This window comes from Musa acuminata, chromosome BXJ3-5 (genome assembly GCF_036884655.1).
Source record: "Musa acuminata AAA Group cultivar baxijiao chromosome BXJ3-5, Cavendish_Baxijiao_AAA, whole genome shotgun sequence".
In the NCBI taxonomy this organism is placed as follows: domain Eukaryota; kingdom Viridiplantae; phylum Streptophyta; class Magnoliopsida; order Zingiberales; family Musaceae; genus Musa; species Musa acuminata.
In genome coordinates this window covers 2324159-2342992 of record NC_088353.1, presented here as the reverse complement: position 1 = coordinate 2342992, position 18834 = coordinate 2324159, and the positions used below count along the sequence as shown (strand labels likewise).

Below are 18834 nucleotides of genomic sequence, written 5' to 3'. Positions count from 1 at the left end.
TCATAGTTTTCTCTTCTCTGATATGTCAACAGAGTTTATTTCGAAGACATGTGGTGACTGATCACATGGACCAATCAATCATCAATGACACTGACAGCAAAACTAGGAGTTGCAACAATGGATCTCCTTCGTACTTTTTCTCAATTCTAAAAGACAACAAAGGGAGAGGAATGCTTCCATATTTTAAGGCCGAAGTTTTACAGTATATGTACAAGAAACATAGATTCGTCCTTTCGTTAGTTAATAGAATAAAATCTTTAGGGAAGATGGTCATTAATCATTAGGTGAAGAGAGAAGCCACGAGTTAGTTCATTGTACTGCAAGCTTCATTCCACTGCAGCCCAACAGTATCAATGATATCCTCTTGTAGATTTGCTGCTTCCTTTTGAGGACCAGACCCATCGAAACGATGATCTATTTCTTAAATTATGTGGTCCAATAATATGAAATAAAATATATTATAAATTTAATTAGCTTTTGATCAAAATTATTGGTCGATATAATAGAGATTCTAATATTGGGAGATCGTTTTGATTTGATGGGAGAGACACTTTGTTAACCCTATCTAAACCCTTTGCTCTCCATGGAGCAACGGTTCATCAAGGAAAAGCAAAGTTTGGCTACCTTCCCAACATCATGACGGTCTCTTGAGGATTCGTTCCAGGGGAGAAGTTGAACGTGGAGCTGTCGATGACCCTAAGCGAGTCAAGGCCAAGAACTTTGTAGTCGTGATCGACCACCTGGCCAACTAAGCACCCTCCATGGTAATGGTGTATGGTGAGCACGACGTCCTTGCAGTATTGCTCCGAGGAGGTGGGGTCATTCTCATGCCGTGGACGGTGGTTCGGGATCGAACTCGCGGAGAGGGCCAGTAGATCTTCCAGTGATTGATTGGGGTACCTAAACTTCGACAGTCCTTTCGTCTCGAGCGCTCTCTTCATCGTCTCTAAGCCCTCGACACATGCCTCAACGTCCGCAGGCTCCGTGAAGTAATTGAAGGTGGCGGAGGGGTTGTCGTCTGGATTGCGGTTCTTGAGCTGAAGGAAACCTCGAGAAAGAGGGCGCGCCAACTTCTCAAGTATTATGCCGACTTGGAATGAAAACACGTCTTGCTTTCCTTCCTTAGACGGAGGTGGTGATAGTTGAGGGTTCTGCAATTTACTCACAATTATTCTGTTATATGGTTCGACGACAGCTTCGATAGAAATCTGAAAACAACCTGGTCGGATGTTTCTGTACCACCACCAGAGGTGTCATGGACGAGAGAAGCTGCTAGGTTGAAGCCGGTAAAGGACTCGATGTAGTTGCCTGAGTGAGTTATTCCGGCGACTTGGATGGAGCTGATCTCGACTGGCTGCTGCGAAGGGACGGTGATGATGTTCATGGGGTTGTCCGACATGCCTCGCCCGATCATCGGCTGTTCCAATACCACCTCGATGCCAAAAGATCTGAGGTGCTCAGAGGGACCGACGCCGCTCAACATGAGTAGCTGCGGGCTTCCGAGGGCTCCCGCTGACAAGATAATTTCGCCGGCCGAGCCATCCTTCACGTAGGCCTCGTGCATGCCGCCCATCTCGTCCGAATACAGCACGCCATATGCCTGTGGCGTCTGTCTTCCTGCACCGGTATCGAATTGTAGGCAAATGTTACGCTGCTGGTTCTACTACGTGCATCTAATGATCGATATATGTGTTAAGAGTGCGCGCCCGACCCACCTCTCTTCCTGAACAAGATTCTCTGAACCGTGGCGCGCAAGAGCACGGTTAGGCTGTTCGGATCGGCATGCTCGAGCAGGTCGGCTGCCGTGTGCCGGTGACCATAGTGATCGAACGGTGTCCCCCCAGCTTTGGTCCCTATCGAGTGCTCGTACGTGAAACCATTGTACGGAGTAACTCCGGTCTCGAGAAGCCCGTCCTTGAGGGCCGAAGTCCACTCAGACAGCTGTGGCTCGAAAGCAACCACGTCCTCCACCAACCGGTACGACTCTTCCGCCAACTCCGCGTCCAAGCCCATCTCCCTCACCTCCTGGCCACTAGCCCGAGAGTAGAACCCGGCGTTGATGCATGTCCCGCCGCCAAGCACGCGGGCTCGCGCATTGATGACGCCGTCCTCGGAGACGAAGTGCTGGGTGGGCCAAGTCGGCCGGGAGACGTCAGCGAGGTTTCTGATGAAGGACGCGAGGTTGGAGATGTTGCTGTTGCCATACGGGGAGCCTCCTCGTTCCAACACCAGCACGTCGGAGTCGTGCGAAGGGGTTGCGGCCAAAGGGCAGCCAGCAGTCCCACCGCCGATGATGATGTAGTCATGGTACGAGACCAGTGGACCATCCTCTGCATGCTTAACGAAGCTACAGCCAGAAGATGTTACTACGGATCACAGAAGAAATAAATCAGTACTTGATTGCAAAGCTCGCTACGTCCAGATAGATAGAGATAGAGATAGAGAGAGAGAGAGACTGACGTTTCTCTGAGTAACAGAAGCAACGAAATAAGCACAGTAATATGGCAGTCGCGGCAGTAAGCTATGGATCCTCCTTTTGCATCATTTTATATACATAGGTTACAGTGAACTGTTGATCGAGAGAGGATGTCTACCCGAAACATCTAATCATCTGCTCACACCTTACCTGCCGCAGTACGTGGCTCGATGCTTTTCGGCTCTTATGATACGTTGCTCCACCAAACTAACACCAAATATGCATGATTAGTTTAGTTCCACCGCGTTCAACTCAAATAAGAAAGTAAAGTCCGATGGATCGTCCCATGTAGTGCCACTTCATCTTTTTCCATCCACCTTCTCTTGAATCCCCTCTCCATTGTCAAAATAGCAAGTGTTTGAAGTCATAGCTAAGCTTACGTGCCACTCGAGCACAATCTTGAAGATTTATCAATCCCAACTGCTCATAAACAAAATAAATTCTTTCTACCATGTTAGCCTCATTTACCCATCACTTCTCTCATAGCTTGAAATTAACCAACCTGAGGGCAGTCAATTGCCGGAATTAAAGATGTAGTTGTTCACACCTCGAGGTAGCTCAGGTGATGAAGGGAATCCTATGATGTTGTCCAACTCTCATTTGAGACTTCCATTTGCAGATATTCTAGGCTTGTATGTCCAAAGTATGAATGTGTAAGTTGCACCAAAAATCAAGTTGTAGGCAAAGTTCAGCGAAATAAGGCATCAATGTTTTATGAATTAGAACACTACAAGAGATATCTGGGTGTGAATAAGACTAATTAGGACATAAGACTCAGATATCAATGTTAGACTACAAGAGATATCAATGTTAGATAAGAACACTAGAAATAAGACTCAGATATCTCTTTTCATATATCATGGATCACTTTAGTAGAGCTAATTAGGACATAGATAGTATTATCAAAGTACTTGTCTGTGAATCAATTCTCAATATTTTTTCTTGATTCGTAGTTATATATATCGATTTATGATATGAAATACATATGCTTCACAAATGAAAGTGATCGATGGAAAAAAGAAAAAAAGAGATAGAGAAATAGAGAGGAAAATTTGAGGGATGATACAATAGGGAAATAAAATTTTATTTCTTGTAGACAAGTCTTTGCACTTTTTTTTCTCACTTTTTTCTCATAATTTATCATGACAAATCTCATATAGTTATCAAGCCATAGATAAGAGTCACAAGACTCGATTGTTAAGGTTGCATTCATATACTTTTATTATATATTATCCATCTAATTTATTAGTGATTTATTATTTTTATAATCTCCTTCGTATTGATCTTTATCATAGTATAACCTCTCTATTCTCACTTAATTCTAGAGGTTACAATTATTTTCACTTATGTGATCACGAGAGAGGTTTCAATCTTCTCTTTTCATTAAGTTTAATTATTTTAATAGTGTCTTGATGAGAATACTATTAATTGCTCATTTGTGTTGTAATACTTTAATGTTATAGCTTCACTTGCTATATGATATCAAATGAAATGATAGCATATATCTATATATTTTATTCTTCCATAAATAGCTAGATTTTTTTATCATTATAATTAATTCTTTGTTCTCATAAAGGATATTAGTTATCTCTTTTTATTCTTGATGAAGATCTCCAAGAAGTCTACTAAGTTATATTGATTGACAAGCTGAAGATATTATAGTTGCATATTTTGCTTCCGATGTTGATAATGCAGTTATTTATTTCTTTGAACTCTAAGATATAACTCTTGATTTAAAACTAAAACTATTGCACGAAGTACTTTCTTTGTTATCCAAAACTCTCACTCGGTCACTATTAGTAAAACTAAATTAATTTACATTCAAAATTATGATAATATCAAATGCTATAATCTATAGTTTTAGTAACATAATGCATAATCCTCTTACCACCTAAGAGGTTAAATTTGCTTAAACTATACCTAAATTTGGATAGTACATCAAGAAAAAATAATATATGATTGGGTATGAGCCAAAACCTCTAACAAAACTTTCATGGTATCTTGCATTTGTCAAACCTATACCTTTTTTAACTTTTAATTTCTCATCTATTATTATGAGTGTTGCTAAAGCTTTACATTTAAGCTAGACTTTTTGAGTAAATATATTGTATATATCTTTTGTAAAAAAAAATTTGATATGATCGTTACTTCACCTTTAATCATACATTTCTTAAATTGAACCACAAGAAAGTTAGATGATCCCATATATCAAATTAATTTATTATTTTATTTTTAATCTTATAAAATTATTTTTAAAATTTTGTATAAAATTATCCTTTTAATTACAAAGATAATATGTAATTAATCCTGTTTTCCTCGGCGTTTGGTGGCCTTTTTACTATAGAAACCACTAAAGGTGACGCGTTTGGCAACATAAAGCGCTAAAGGTGACGCCTTTCCGTGGAGTGTGAGCATGGCCGGCGCTACCACCCCTTCCTCGGGCGTTTGGAAGTTGTACCAGCCGTATTGGAAGCGGACGAATTTGCTGCAACTCGGCGTCGTCGCCCTCCTCTGTTCCGCCTCTTACTTCCTCGGAATCTGCCATCACGGAGGGGATTCCGCCTCCTTCAACTCCACCGTTCTCAGCGCCGTCTCTTGCGACCGGAACCCCCCTGCCACGACAACAACTGTTGGCGCCGGGACGCTGGACTTCGCCGTCCACCACGGGGCGGACCAGTCGTCGACAGGGTTTCCGGTTGTCCGGGAATTTCCGGCGTGCGACGTCAAATACTCGGAGTACACGCCGTGCGAGGACCGGACCCGGTCGTTGCGGTTCGACCGGAAGCGACTCATCTACCGGGAGCGGCACTGCCCGGAGAAAGGAGAGCTCCTCAAGTGCCTGATCCCGGCGCCGCCCGGGTACAAGAGCCCCTTCCCTTGGCCAGCGAGCCGGGATACGGCGTGGTTCGCCAACGTGCCGCACAAGGAGCTCGCAGTGGGGAAGGCGGGACAGAATTGGATCCGCGTCGACGGGGACAAGTTCCGGTTCCCCGGTGGCGGTACCATGTTCCCCAACGGCGCCGACACCTACATCGATGACATCGACCAGCTTATTTCTCTAAGTGATGGGTCGATCCGGACGGCCGTCGACACCGGCTGCGGGGTGAGTGGTTCCTTCTTTGTTCTTCTTTCCCCTGTTCCTGTTGACCCTACTTGCTTTTCCGTGCTTAATGACGGCGGTCAACGGGGTTCCGGGCAAAAAATTCGATTTTGGAAAGTACTAAGATTGGATTCTTCCCCCTTTGATCTGTTGAAATTCCCGGCGTCGGTTCAAATTAGGTTTCCCTGTTGATGGAACAGGGTTGATTAACAACACGAATTTTTCCTTCTTTCTACGACAAATCGTCAGAAAAATCTGGATTAGCCTGATAGATTCTGGTCGAAGTCAACGCTTCTTTTGACCATGAACCTGCATGTCGGAGAAAACTCGAGTGAATTCTTGGATTCGTTGACTATCTTTCTCTCACAAATCGGTGAATGCTTCGATCCCTCTGATTGGATGCAGGTGGCGAGCTGGGGAGCTTACCTTCTCTCTCGGAATGTCCTAACCATGTCGTTCGCGCCGAAGGACTCGCACGAGGCGCAAGTCCAATTCGCGCTCGAGCGTGGCGTCCCTGCCATGATCGGCGTGCTTGCATCCATCCGCCTCCCCTATCCGTCGAGGGCCTTCGACATGGCCCATTGCTCAAGGTGCCTCATTCAGTGGCACCTCTATGGTACTTCTCTGCTTCTGTCGCTTCTGGTTCATCTTCTTGTATCGCCTCCTCTCCCGTCTTACTCTGTCATGTTCTTGTGAAAAGATGGGCAGTACTTGATGGAGATCGACCGCATTCTCAGGCCCGGTGGCTATTGGATTCTCTCCGGGCCACCGATCAACTGGAAGCAGCACTGGAAGGGTTGGAACAGAACAGAGGAGGATTTAAGTGAGGTGCAGTCTGCCATTGAAGCTGTTGCCAGGAGCCTCTGCTGGAACAAACTGAAGGAGAAAGGAGACATTGCGATCTGGCAGAAGCCTGTCGATCACATCAGCTGCAAAGCCAATCGCAAGATCATTCGATCACCTCAGTTCTGCCAATCGCAAGATCCAGACTCCGCTTGGTATGCGCTTCTACGTAGCACCTGCACTACCCGCCTGAGAAAAGGATCATCTTTTCCTGTAATGATCTGCTAGAAATCTCGAATCAGGTACACAAAAATGGAGACTTGCATCGTCCCTCTGCCTAAGGTGGCCAGTCCCGAAGAGACTGCCGGTGGGGCACCGAAGAGGTGGCCCGAGAGACTTACGGCGGTGCCGCCACGGATCGCTAGTGGAAGCGTTGTTGGAGTCACAGCGGAGATGTTCTTGCAAGACACCGGGCTGTGGAAGAAGAGGGTTGGATACTACAAGAAGGTGATCGGCCAACTGGGTCAGGCGGGCAGATACCGCAACCTGCTCGACATGAACGCTAATTTTGGTGGCTTTGCTGCCGCCTTGATCGATGATCCTCTCTGGGTGATGAACATCGTCCCAACAACTTCTCAAGTGAACACCCTGGGAGTCATCTATGAGCGTGGGCTAATTGGAACCTATCAGGACTGGTGAGTGACTCACTCCACAGATCTGCTGGTGCTGCTACCACCACCACCACCACTGTTTCTGCTTCTCTGTCCTCACAGTGCCATTCGTTGCAGGTGCGAGGCAATGTCTACGTATCCAAGGACTTACGATCTCCTCCATGCCGACTCGGTGTTCAACCTTTACAAGGACAGGTAAGAAGGATCGATTCTGCTTCTGCGTCGAGATCATGTAGCTCATGTTGGTTCATTATTAATTCTTCTAATCCAGATGCGAAATGGAGGACATTCTGCTAGAGATGGATAGGATCTTGAGACCCGAGGGCACGGTGATCATCAGAGATGATGTTGACATCTTGGTCAAGATCAAGAGCATTGCGGATGGAATGAGATGGAACAGTCGGATCGCAGACCATGAAGATGGCCCTCTGCAGAGGGAGAAGCTCCTTTTGGTGGTGAAGACCTACTGGACTGCTCCGGGACCAGACCGGCAATAGGTTGTGGGTTGCAGAAGATCTAACTCTTTGATTTCACAGCTTGTTTTATCTTATTGTGGTAGTTCATTCAATTCATAACCGGACCTGAGCTGCGTCAGTCTCGTATCACCTCTGACAGAGATGATAGAAGAAGAGGAGATAGTATAGGAACCAAGTCCTACACCAGCAGCAATTCTTACCTAAAATGAGATGGTCGAAGACAATTCTTCTATTACTGATTGTTAGTGTAAACAACATGGGGCCGTGGCCTCGGGGCCGACTCAATTCGGGTCTGGACGACGGGGATCTCTTCGGAGTGTGCCTTTAGCCAGCCGAGGTGATCGGGAGTGGTGGTCGTTACGGGGATGTCACCCCCTCCGAGCAAGGACTCCTCGTCTACGCGTCCCACGGGGACCTTCGGCTTTGCTCCTGCACAAAGGTCGGGTCGGGATGCTCGGCCCGACCCCTCTGACGATCAAATTAGTTGACGTGAAGGGGATTTGAGATGAAGAAGTCTCCTCCTCTCTCTTTGATGAACGAGAGGGTATTTATAGGGAAGCTTACTGTTTCCTGATGTGCCCGCTTGCAAGGGGCAGACTGGTAGCGTCTAACACCGATGTTGACGTGGCGTGAGGAGCCGAGCCCGGGCAGGCATTAATGCGTCTCGGTCGGTGTTCTGGTCCGTTTGATCGGGTATCATCGCGTTGATCGAGGCGTGAGTCATCATTTGACGGTAGTCGAGTCTTATCATAATTACTATCCTCATCACTGATCAGTATATAAATTTTTCTTTTTTTATTTTTGATGTAAAATCTCATCCTGCACTCATCCTCATGGAGGATCCGAAAAAGTTAATAATAATAATAATAATAATAATAATAATAATAATAATAATAATAATAACAAATATTCTTGTTGAATCTTTTTGACTGATATATTATTATTATTATTAAATTATGTTTAAGTATTTTGAACTCGTAAATTTATCCTGATTCGATCTGATAGAATAATTAATCCATTCTCATTGAATCTGAACTCCTGATTAAAATAATTAAATCTAAATGAATGATAGTATGCTTCTCAAACATTAATATAGCTCATAATAAAAATGAAATCTTAATATGACGTATGTACTTAATCTTTCATCATATTTTGACATTAAATCAACTCTAATAATAATTATTAAGAGGTAATTGTTCCATTAATTTATTAAATTTAAACTATATATATATATATATATATATAGTTTGTTCAGTTTGTTTTAAAGTCGTGCGTTACATTTCATTCAGTTTGTTCGACTCAAGTCCGATCGACTTGGCCGGAAGCCCTCCGAAGGCCCTAAAGCCTGTGTGTTTTGGGGCAGCAGTCGCGGGTCGCCGCCAAGTTCCTCCAAGGTCTCCGATCCTCTCTTGTAAACGGTTTCGTAATCGCTTATCGCCGTTTCCGTGCTCTTCTTCTTATTAGTCGTCGATGTGGTTCTAATTCCTTTTGTTATGGAGCAGAGAGGGAGAAGGCCCACCGGAACCCGCAAGGTGGCCATTCAACTGGATCGAGGGCGCCAACCCTCCAGCTTGCCGCCTCTGCCTTTCGCAACCTCGTCGACGACTCCTTTGATCCCTTCGAACACCGGGCCGGACGGTGGTTGATTGATGCTTTGGGTATTCATGGTCGAGCATGAGCTTGCATTACTTGTCTATCACTGAGTTCACTCACTCTTTTCTACATTTGTACGTTTCTTTCTGCTAGGAGAGATGTTAATGAGCTGTGTTTATCTTATTTCAGTTTGGTCCGACCGAAACAAATGTTCCAAATACATGATTCTACCAACCAATTGATGGTTCCTGATATCAGCTTATGATGTCTATCTGAGATAGAATCGCTTTAGTTGTTTAATCTGTAATGTGCATCTTTACTAGTATGGTCCTGTCTTTTGTTAAGATGTATATATGCTGATTCATGGACGTAAATTCTGTGGCTTTACTCTGAATGCATGGAGTTGCTATTTAGCTCCAAACTCTCTCTTCCTCTTTCATATGTATACATGTCTATGCATGTGTTTATTGACTAGAAAAGGTTAAAGGCTTGGTGAAATCCTAATTGTTTATGAGGATTACTTGTTTTATGGACTTGACCTTCAAATTAGTTTGATATCATGAAATGGAGAATAAGGGAGGCAAGATACATACTTTAGGAAATATGACATGCTGCAGAAATCAAGCTTATTGATCAGTCAACTTGAAGGTGACTGATGGCATCAAATGATGCTTTGGAGGACCTTTGTTTAGGTTTACTCCCTAGACGTGAGCAAAACAATGTGTCAAGTTTATAAATGAGTACTGCCAAAATGTGATCCCTCCATGCTGGGTGTCAGTTTTCCTCTTAAGGGAAATTCTTCTGTAATCACTTTTAAGCTACTCCTTCGGAGCAAGACAATCATTGGACTCACCCATATCAAAATTTCCTAGTAGGATTTCTTTTCATCGATTAAAAGCAGCAACACAGATTTTGGAACAATTTACATGCCCATTACTTCTTTTCCATGAGGATAAGAATACTTCTTTTTCATGAGCAGGACAGAGAGCATATTTATCATATAATGAGAACCATTTCATCTGAGTATGTACTTCGTTACCCACATTTCTAGAGATTATGTTGAACTTTCGTATCTAACTCATTCTTGACTCTTGAAGTAGCCATATATCATGGCATTATGACTGCCAAAGCTATAAAACAATATTTAGGAATTACCACCTCAGGCCGCATAACATTTTAATGATTCTTTGTTGCCAGTACCAAATCATCAAATCATCCCTGCTTCTAATACAAAGTATCATTTTCTTCCCGTAGTTGCCTGAAAATTCTTGATAATTTGATGTTGCAGCGAATATGATATTTATACTCATAATACTGCTATTGTATTTTCTCAGATGTTTAATTTCCAACAGAAGCTGATGAAGGGAGCCCATTTTAGTCCTCGATGCCTCTTATATTGCATAAACCAACATGCACTGTGAAGATGAAGACTAGGAGGAAGAAGAACAAAACCATGCTGATCATTTAGATCAGTATAGAGGGGAAGGCAAATTAAAATTGATATGAGTGCGTGGTAGTCACAGAAACTAAGAATCAGACTCTTCATCTCCAGGCTCGCTGGTCTCCTTGGGATGACCTTTGTCCATTTTAAACATCATACATACTTCTTGGGAGTCCTCATTCTTTTCTGTTGTAACTTCTAGCTATTACATTGTACACAGATACTGTATGAATAGTCTCTTATTAATTAAGAAAGGAAGAATTCCTAGCTTTCTTTAGTTATAGAAAGTGTTGGAAAATCATCATTGCTCTCACATAAAGAGGGGAATGGCAATTCATTGTTATTTTCTGAGCTTTGATGTCTTTTTGCTTCTTTCAGTCTCATTTTCTTCTAAATTATGCATCCTATTTATTGTACTGGATTCCTAGGATTAAATTGGGTTATGGTGTTCCTGATCTTCATATTAAATCTAGGAACTTCATTCACTGATTTCTGAAATGGGTGCTCTATGAAAAGAGATTTGATTTTGTAAGCCTTCTGAATAATGCAACTGCAATGACAAATCCACTGAGTCTCAGAAATCTCCTTCGAGGTAGAAATAGAGTACACTCTGAATTAGATACATTCTCTTTTATCATCACATGGCGTTGGAAGCTTGTTTATTGTTTTTGTCTCTGTTTCAGGAGTATCTAGTCCAGGATCTGCCATCCATCAGGGTCGCATCCACCTCAATGGACGAGCGATGTGACTCAAATGAGATAGCAAAGAAAGCCTGGAGAAAGATCGTCGGTAATCGTGCGACCCCTCAGTACTATCTCAGGTTTGGAAGCTGTACCTTCCTGGTTAACGTGACAGTACATTGTGCTTCTCATTTCATGCAACTAGTTAATCAGGTCCTTAATTGATGAACAGGAAGCTGCCTACGGTCCAACCTTTTGCAAGTGCTAAAGAGCAAAGCTTTTCTAAGCCATCAAGAATCATGAACAGGAGGAGCCCTCTGCATCTGTTTTGCATCCCTGTGAATGATCACCACCTTAGCAAGTATATTCATGCTCATGTTTTTAGAGGAAGGTAACTGTTCAGTGATGTTTCCTCTTACTTTTTTGAGCATTTCCATGCAGAGACTGAGGTCAAACTGCATTTACTCATACTGTGAATTTTGCTTCTAGTTTTTATCCTTTTGTTCTCAGTGGTGGGTTTTGAGTCTCCCTCGGACATTCTTTGGGTGCATCAGACACTTTTGTTGTGCTTCCTATCATAGAAATTTGTCACGATTTTTTTTCTAAATTTTTTAATAATATTTATTGAGTCTGTTTAGTCCAATTGTTTATTGAGTCGATTTGATTCAGTTAAAATCAAATAGAAGTTTATTTAATATTTATTTATTATTAGAGTTCAAGTCTTGAACTCTGGATGGAACTCTATAAATAGGAATGTAACTGCTTTTTTTCAGTAATCTATGAAAAATATTATTCTGTCTTTTGATAAACCCTAGGAGGTCAATCCCATCGAAGCGATCAAGGAGGGCCGATCCCCTTGAAGCGATCAAGGAGGTTGATCCCCTCGAAGCAATAGGCCGATCTCCTCGAAGTGATCATCCCCTTTCCCTTCCTTTTTTTTACGATAAGACTTTAGGATCTTATCAAAATCTGCCAAATGTAGGTATGTAGAAGTTCTTTCATCCAAAAGCAAGGTTTTATGCCCAAGAATCCAAGAATTCAATCACAAGTATTTTTCACTCGTGATCATTTGCAGCTTACGAGATTTACAATCAACACTGCTATACAAGGGAAAATCTGACTTGGAGGCATTGAACATGGTGCAGTCTAAGATTATTTTTAATCTTTTCTCAAGTTTCTTGCCTGACTATAAACTTATAATCTACAGCATGGGATTGAGTTAGGATATCTGATTATGGTTGTCTTGGGAGCCCAAGCTTTTGAGTTGATCAGATGGTGGTTCCATTTTCATGATGGACGAAATACAATACAATTTCTACCATAGTGTCACGGCCTTAGCTGGAATTGCCTAAGGCGTGAGGCACCCTTGTGGCCAAGACACGAACTTAGCTTGCGTTGCCTAAGTCGCGCTTCGCCCTTGTGATATTGCTTCGTAAAGATCAGCCCATTTGCAACCTCTCGCATGTCCCGAAGGACCTGTAAAAGAGAAAGTTGATTAGTTCAAAAGAACGAGTAACGGACAAGTCCCGACGTCTCGCGAAAAGAGGGGAAGCTTTACAAGCAATTTAACGAGCACCTTGTGTACACAAGAGAAAAGAGAGAGAGGGAGAAAACAAGGGCTTTACAAGGTTGAACAAACAGCTGCAAGCCCACAAACAACTGCTCACCAAGTCCCGGGCACGACAACAAGTTCCCATTAAGATAACGTACGAACTTGCCTCAAGTATATCATGTTACAAGAGAAAAGAGGATGAAAGATTCAGATGCTAGGAATTGAATTAGATTACAATTTCTTGATGAATATACTATCATTAATTTAAGTAATATGAGTCTTGTTTATGATTCATTAAGTTAATAAGTCAATTATCCTATCAACATAGATTATAATAGATTAAATAGAATAATTAGCTAGTATATATGGATAGAGTTCATTCGAAGAAAGCCACCATAGAAATCCTGTAAGGCCAGCTGTGATCTAACTACATCCCATAGAGATTGAACGCATTTGTGCAGGGTGATTTCTATTGGTTTTAGATGTCAATGTTGGGTCAAAGAAGAAATAATTGAAGTATCAGTGTAGAATTAGAGAACAAAGCAGGAAAATGATTATTAAGTTTGAGATTTGTCTGTTAAATTCTGATACAATGTCATGCACTCGTAACCATATCAAACTGTCTTTCTCCTTGCATAACCTTCACACTTCAATCCCAGACACACCATCTCTAGCAGCTGCTGCCGCCGCCACCACCACCACGTCATCTCAATCGCGAAACTGTTTCGGCTTTCCCTTTCCTCTGGCCCATCCTTTGAGCTTGTAAAGCAATTTTGGCTTCTTCAGACCTGAATGATTCTTCCTTGCTGCGACATCCAAGCAAGATTCAATACCAAGTTCTGCAACTGACGAGGAACAATAGATAGGCTTCTTTGGACCTGAGCAAGTTTCATGACCAATGCCTGGTACTGGTGAACAGTCTGAGTCATGGAGTTCCACCCTGCAACTCATGACGTTGTCATTTGCTGGGAGCTCCATGATCCACTGGCCTCCAATTCTCTGCACTGGTTTTACTTCATGTTCTTCTTCCTTTTGATTCATCAAACCTAAATGATTCTTCCTTGCTGCCACATCCAAGCAAGCTTCATGACCAAGTTCAGTAACTGATGAAGAACAATATGTTGGCTTCTCTGGACATGAATGATTCTTCCTTGCTGTGGCAACTGAGCAAGCTTCATGGCCAATGCCTGCAACCGGTGAAGAATGGTCTGTATCATGGAGTTGCACTCTGCAACTCATGACCTGGTCATTTGCTGGGAGCTCCATGATCCACTGGCCTCCCATTTCCTGCATTAGTTTTACTTCAAGTTCATTCCTCAAGCATGATCCAACCCAGCCCAGATAAATCAGCTCCTCCATTTCTAGGTACCACCGGTATCGAAACTGGTCTAGCCGATCAGGCATTTCAGTGTTGGATAAAATCTTGATGCTGTCATCCTGGAGTGTCTCCTCTTTACTCTATGGACATGAAAGTAAGAGCATGCATCACACTAACTATTCAGTCGCTACAACAAGCATTATAATGTACTCAAATGAGGGGCGGGCTGAAATACTAACCACTGATGCAGATTGATAATTTGCCGTAAATGAATCCATCCTTGAATCTAAAACTTTCTTTCCCTTCAGTAGTTGATCAGCTATATCTTTTACTCCTTTCAGCTCCTCATTGATCTTTGATAACTCGGCATCTCGAGCATCCAGAATCAGAGCCTGCCGACGAGCTTCATGCAAATGAAGCCTATTTAGTTTGGACAACTTTTTGGCCTTCCACCGTAGACATTTGAGCTCTGTTCTCATAGACTCGAGGCTTTCAAGAGCTCCTTGTTGTTTGGAAATGGTGGCCTCAAGCCTCTGATTCTGGGCTTCCAGGCACTCAAGCTTCAAACACAGACACTCAAGCTTCAGCTTCAGCAACAGTGATTCCTGTTCTTTTGCATCACAGTAGTCCCAGAATTGCGATTCGACCTCGCATGATCTGCCGTTGATCGAATCTACAAGGCACTTCAAGCTTTCAACCTCTTCTTCCAAGCTATGTGCATCTTGGAAATTGATGATGGAGACCTCACATGGGTTCTCTGGACATTGCACCCTCATGATTTCTTCTTCTTCTTCTTCTTCTTCTTCTTCTTCTTCTTCTTCTTCTTCTTCTTCTTGTAGGTACATGGAAGATGATTCCTGGCCTTGCAAGCTCACCTCATCCTCAAATTCAGAGAGAGAAATGCAAGGGGAGGAATCCATGAGCTGATCTACTTGGCTTGATGTACTAGAGGGAGATTTGCTACTTGTTCTACTCTTTTTGGCGATGATGGAGAAGGTGAAGCCAGCCAAGGGGCGAGATAATGGAATGGCAAGCTTTAGGAGAAGAGTCTTAATTTCCTCTCTCCTATTCCTTTCCTTCTCCATTCATAGAAAGCTGATGGTGCCTTGTTCTCCATGCAATTGAATAACCTATTGGAAGTCTTGTGCATGCTTCATCCTTGTCTTGCCTCAAGGGACTACTACCTTTTTGTGCACCTTCTGAGCCACCTCTTGAGGTTGGTTTCCCTCCAAAAGGGGTTTGGAATTCGAGTTGCTTTTGCTTTGGGTAATAGAACACACATAAACAAACAAGGATAAAAGATAAGAGAAGGAACAAAATGGCCTTCTCCAAGCTGATAAAAATTGGAAGAGATTTGGGTTAAGAAAGATCTCACTGAAATAACCAGCCAACTTAAAGACAACCCAGCCGGTACTATAACTAAGCTGAATAAAGGCTAGCAGCAGAATGCCTGCAGCTCCCCTCACCCAAATGGCAAAACCTCTAAAATCTAAACCATGCATTCTTATCACAGAGATTACAAGTATTATCCAGTGAAACCAACAGACTTCATTGTTCAAACATATATAATTCTGAGGACTTAATTCAGAATTGATTTCCAGTGAAGTCGTGGTGAAGGGAAATGCATTTCACAAATCCAAAGTGCATGTTTCTTTAACCTTTCCATTACATTGTTATCCAAAACACAGGTTGGCTTTAACATTTTAAATAACAAATATGAATGATCAAATACAGGTTGCCCACACGTTGTAAGCACTTGATCTCTATCTGAAGAAAAATTATTGCTACTGTGGTTTTTGTTCTTATGATTCTCCATTAGGGTCCGAGCTAAGGAATTGCTGTGGAATGTGTTGTTTGATTAGGTTCTTCATTTTATTGTTAATCCAACCTGGGCTCAATTGAACTTACTTTTCTAACAATAATTATACATACTTGATTGTTGGACATCCTAATTCAGTTTAAATAAGTCAATTAGGTGCAGCTAGTCCGAAAAAACAATTTATTACCTGAATTAGCTATCTAGGTATCTAAAGTCTAAACCTATTCCTAGTTTGACTCAAAGTACCCATATTTTCATATTTATCTGTTCTTGATCAATTGATATCCTAATCTGATTCAAGTGTATGATGTGTCAGATAGATATAGGTGCTTGTAAAAATCTGAAAGATGTCTTTGAACAAAAAAGTGAGAAAATTGGTTCCACTTTGAGAACCAATAAATTAAATGGAATTACTTGATGGGGGAGGTGGGAGAAGAGGAAGAACACCCAGGTTCAGACCTGAGACATAGTTGGTGGACTGAAGGTTGATACTCTCAGTTATGCTATGGATCACCTGCTCTAAACACTTGGCTGATACAATTCTCTAATAGTCTATTTGCATATTCTTGGGGATCAGAGAGGGGTACAAAAAATATTGAGGCAAAGGCAAGTCCTGTTCATCAAGATGTCATGCATGCTCAAAATAAATTTCTCCTCACCGAGAAAGATCAATTTAGTACAATAGCTTGCAATAAAAATCTATCAAGCAAATTCAAAATATTTATCTTGTTTGGATTAAGGAAAAAATAACTCAAAGTTTGGAGACTTACAATTTAATGGCCAAATTTGGAGCTTGAAACCTAAGACTCTTAGAAACTCTTGTCCTGTTGTTCTATTTCTCCAGCAATTCTCTTTCAATTTATTGTGTATGCATCTCTCAGTCAAGCCTTTGCTCAAGCATTGGCACCATCTCCTCCTCTTTCTCCTCCAATTCCTTCTTTGCCTCTCCTCCTCCTCTGTGCCTGCTATATATATCTCCTCTATAGAATTCCCATGTCCTCCAAACCAACACCAGCATCACCGCAGCCCCTGCCATCGTCACCGCCGTAATGATGATGAATGCAAGCTTGAAGCACTCCTCTCCGACGCATGTCGCCAACGATGACGAAGAAGAGGAAAACGAAGAGTTTGACATGTTGCCGACAGCGTTCTGCCGCACAGCCGCACGGTCGTACAACTGCCCGGCCACCTTCACGTTCAGTATGTATGACCCGATAGGGCTCGCTGCGCCGCCGAAGTTGTGCAGCGTCGAGTAGTGCTTCAGCCCGAACACCTCCGATATGATGGCGAAGAACAGCGGCACCTGCGCCCCGAAGCAGAATCCGGTGATCACTGATGCGGCGTATAACGAGGCCGGGATGCTCCCGAAGGCGATGAGGAGGTGGCCGGCGCAGGATAGGAGGAAGACCAGAGTGAGCAGAAGGGGGCGGGGAAGCCTGTACTTGACTAGCAGGATCTCGGAGGCGAACCCCGCGACGACGCGGCCGGCGTAGTTCCAGATGCTGATAAGGGAGACCAGGGTGGCAACGCTCTGGGCATCGTAGCCGAGGGACTGGCCGATCTGGCCCATGTTGTCGATGGCGGTCAGGGTTCCGCCAACGCCGCAGATGGTGGCGATGACGATGATGAGCATGTCGACGCTCGCGATGGCTTGCAGGATGGAGTAGTCCTCGCCTCTCTTTGGGGCCCTGAAGACGTCGGCTAGGGCTGAGGAGGATGTTACTGAGTTTTTCTTTGGTGTTGTGATCGATGCTTTCGGATCGATCGGTTTGGATTCCAGCGGAGGACCTCCGATAGGTGGCTTGCCGCGCTTCCAATTCGATGCCTCCTCTCTCGCGACCACGACGAGAGGGAGGAAGAGGAGGATGAGGACGACGACAGAGCCGGCCGTGTAAGCGCGCTGGGAGAACTCGAAGCGGCTTTGCAGGATGATCACGGCCATGAGGAATCCGGCGAGAGCGAGGGTGATGTAGAGCAAGGAGCACAGGACCTTGAACTCGTGGGATTGATGACGATGAGGAGGAGGCTTCATGTAGCGGATGGTGTGCAGGAAGACGAGGGAGACGGCGGCGGGGAGCCAGGCGACGAGGAGGACGAGCGACCTAGGGTCACCGCCGTGGCCGTAGAAGGCGAGGTAGAGCTGGGTGAAGATGGCGCCGCTGAGGCCGACGAAGCCCTTGAGGAGGCCGAGCACGGCGCCGCGGCTATCGGGAAAGTTGCGGACGCAGGCGACGAGGGCGCCGGTGTTGGCGAAGGCCTGCGAGTTGGCGCCCACGCAGATGTAGAGGCACATCTGCCAGAGGCGGGGGCGAGGCGTGCGGCCAGTGATGGCGAGGTAGATCATGAGGTAACCGAAGAAGTTCATGGCAGCGCCGGTGGCGAGGACGACGGAGGGCGGGGCGACTTCGTTGACGAGGCCGGGGAGGACGCCGACGCTGGAACCGAGGTCCTTGAAGAAGGAGATGGTGTTGAGGGTGCGTTGGTCGTAGGCGAGGGAGGACTTGATGGCGGCCGAGTAGGCGGAGAAGATGTAGGTGGCGCCGGAGGCAGTCATGATGAGGAAGGAGGCGAAGAGGGTGAACCAGCGTCCGCGGGCCACATGGACGGCCAGGTTGATTGGATCCCAAGATGACATCCTTCTTTTTCCCTCCCCTCTCCCTGAGAAGAGGAGGAGGAAGAGGAAGCCGGAGAAGAAGAAGGGGCGGCTTCGGCGATTGGTCGTCAACGGTGATTGGCCGCTGCCTCAGATCTCGGAAGGGATTTTCGTTATTTCATTACATTGCCGTTTGTCTTCGAGGAAGAAAACGTGAAACTTAAGATAATTTGAGGTCGGCTACGACATAATATTTTAATTATAAAATATTTTAAATTAAAAGGTGAATATTAAGATTTATGAAATAAACCGGAAAAAAAAATTCACCATCA

General features: G+C 44.0%; 3 protein-coding genes and 1 long non-coding RNA gene across 7 annotated transcripts; 2 read left to right on the top strand and 2 right to left on the bottom strand.

Annotated features, from left to right (window-relative positions):
* Window positions 1–620: 620 nt before the first annotated feature.
* On the bottom strand, window positions 621–2948 carry LOC135639130 (protein HOTHEAD-like). The gene is made up of 4 exons (XM_065152906.1): window positions 2945–2948; window positions 1716–2366; window positions 1220–1617; window positions 621–1151 (listed from the first exon to the last, which is right to left on the bottom strand). Exons 1-4 carry the CDS (start codon window positions 2946–2948, stop codon window positions 621–623), a joined length of 1584 nt encoding a protein of 527 aa, XP_065008978.1.
* Window positions 2949–4889: 1941 nt separating this feature from the next.
* On the top strand, window positions 4890–7563 carry LOC135638161 (probable methyltransferase PMT15). Its single transcript, XM_065151139.1, has 6 exons — window positions 4890–5579; window positions 5982–6192; window positions 6277–6574; window positions 6662–7054; window positions 7148–7225; window positions 7302–7563. Exons 1-6 carry the CDS (start codon window positions 4890–4892, stop codon window positions 7525–7527), a joined length of 1896 nt encoding a protein of 631 aa, XP_065007211.1. The 3' UTR covers window positions 7528–7563.
* Window positions 7564–8775: 1212 nt separating this feature from the next.
* LOC135638609 (uncharacterized) lies at window positions 8776–11817 on the top strand. Of its 3 annotated transcripts, XR_010496673.1 has the most exons (5): window positions 8776–8900; window positions 9009–9233; window positions 11014–11132; window positions 11224–11360; window positions 11453–11817. It is a non-coding gene; the product is annotated as an uncharacterized LOC135638609 (long non-coding RNA). The 3 variants fall into 3 exon arrangements; XR_010496674.1 differs by lacking the exons at window positions 11014–11132; window positions 11224–11360; window positions 11453–11817 and adding an exon at window positions 10434–10813; XR_010496672.1 differs by lacking the exons at window positions 11014–11132; window positions 11224–11360; window positions 11453–11817 and having other exon boundaries at window positions 9009–9356.
* A 1485-nt stretch (window positions 11818–13302) lies between these two features.
* Window positions 13303–18697, bottom strand: LOC103983814 (protein NUCLEAR FUSION DEFECTIVE 4). Of its 2 annotated transcripts, XR_001978139.2 has the most exons (3): window positions 16680–18697; window positions 14330–15350; window positions 13303–14230 (listed from the first exon to the last, which is right to left on the bottom strand). XR_001978139.2 is itself a non-coding variant. In XM_018826509.2 (1 exon), exon 1 carries the CDS (start codon window positions 18542–18544, stop codon window positions 16787–16789), a length of 1758 nt encoding a protein of 585 aa, XP_018682054.2. In that variant the 5' UTR covers window positions 18545–18697; the 3' UTR covers window positions 16610–16786. The 2 variants fall into 2 exon arrangements, 1 of the variants encoding a protein (XP_018682054.2); XM_018826509.2 differs by lacking the exons at window positions 13303–14230; window positions 14330–15350 and having other exon boundaries at window positions 16610–18697.
* Window positions 18698–18834: the final 137 nt, after the last annotated feature.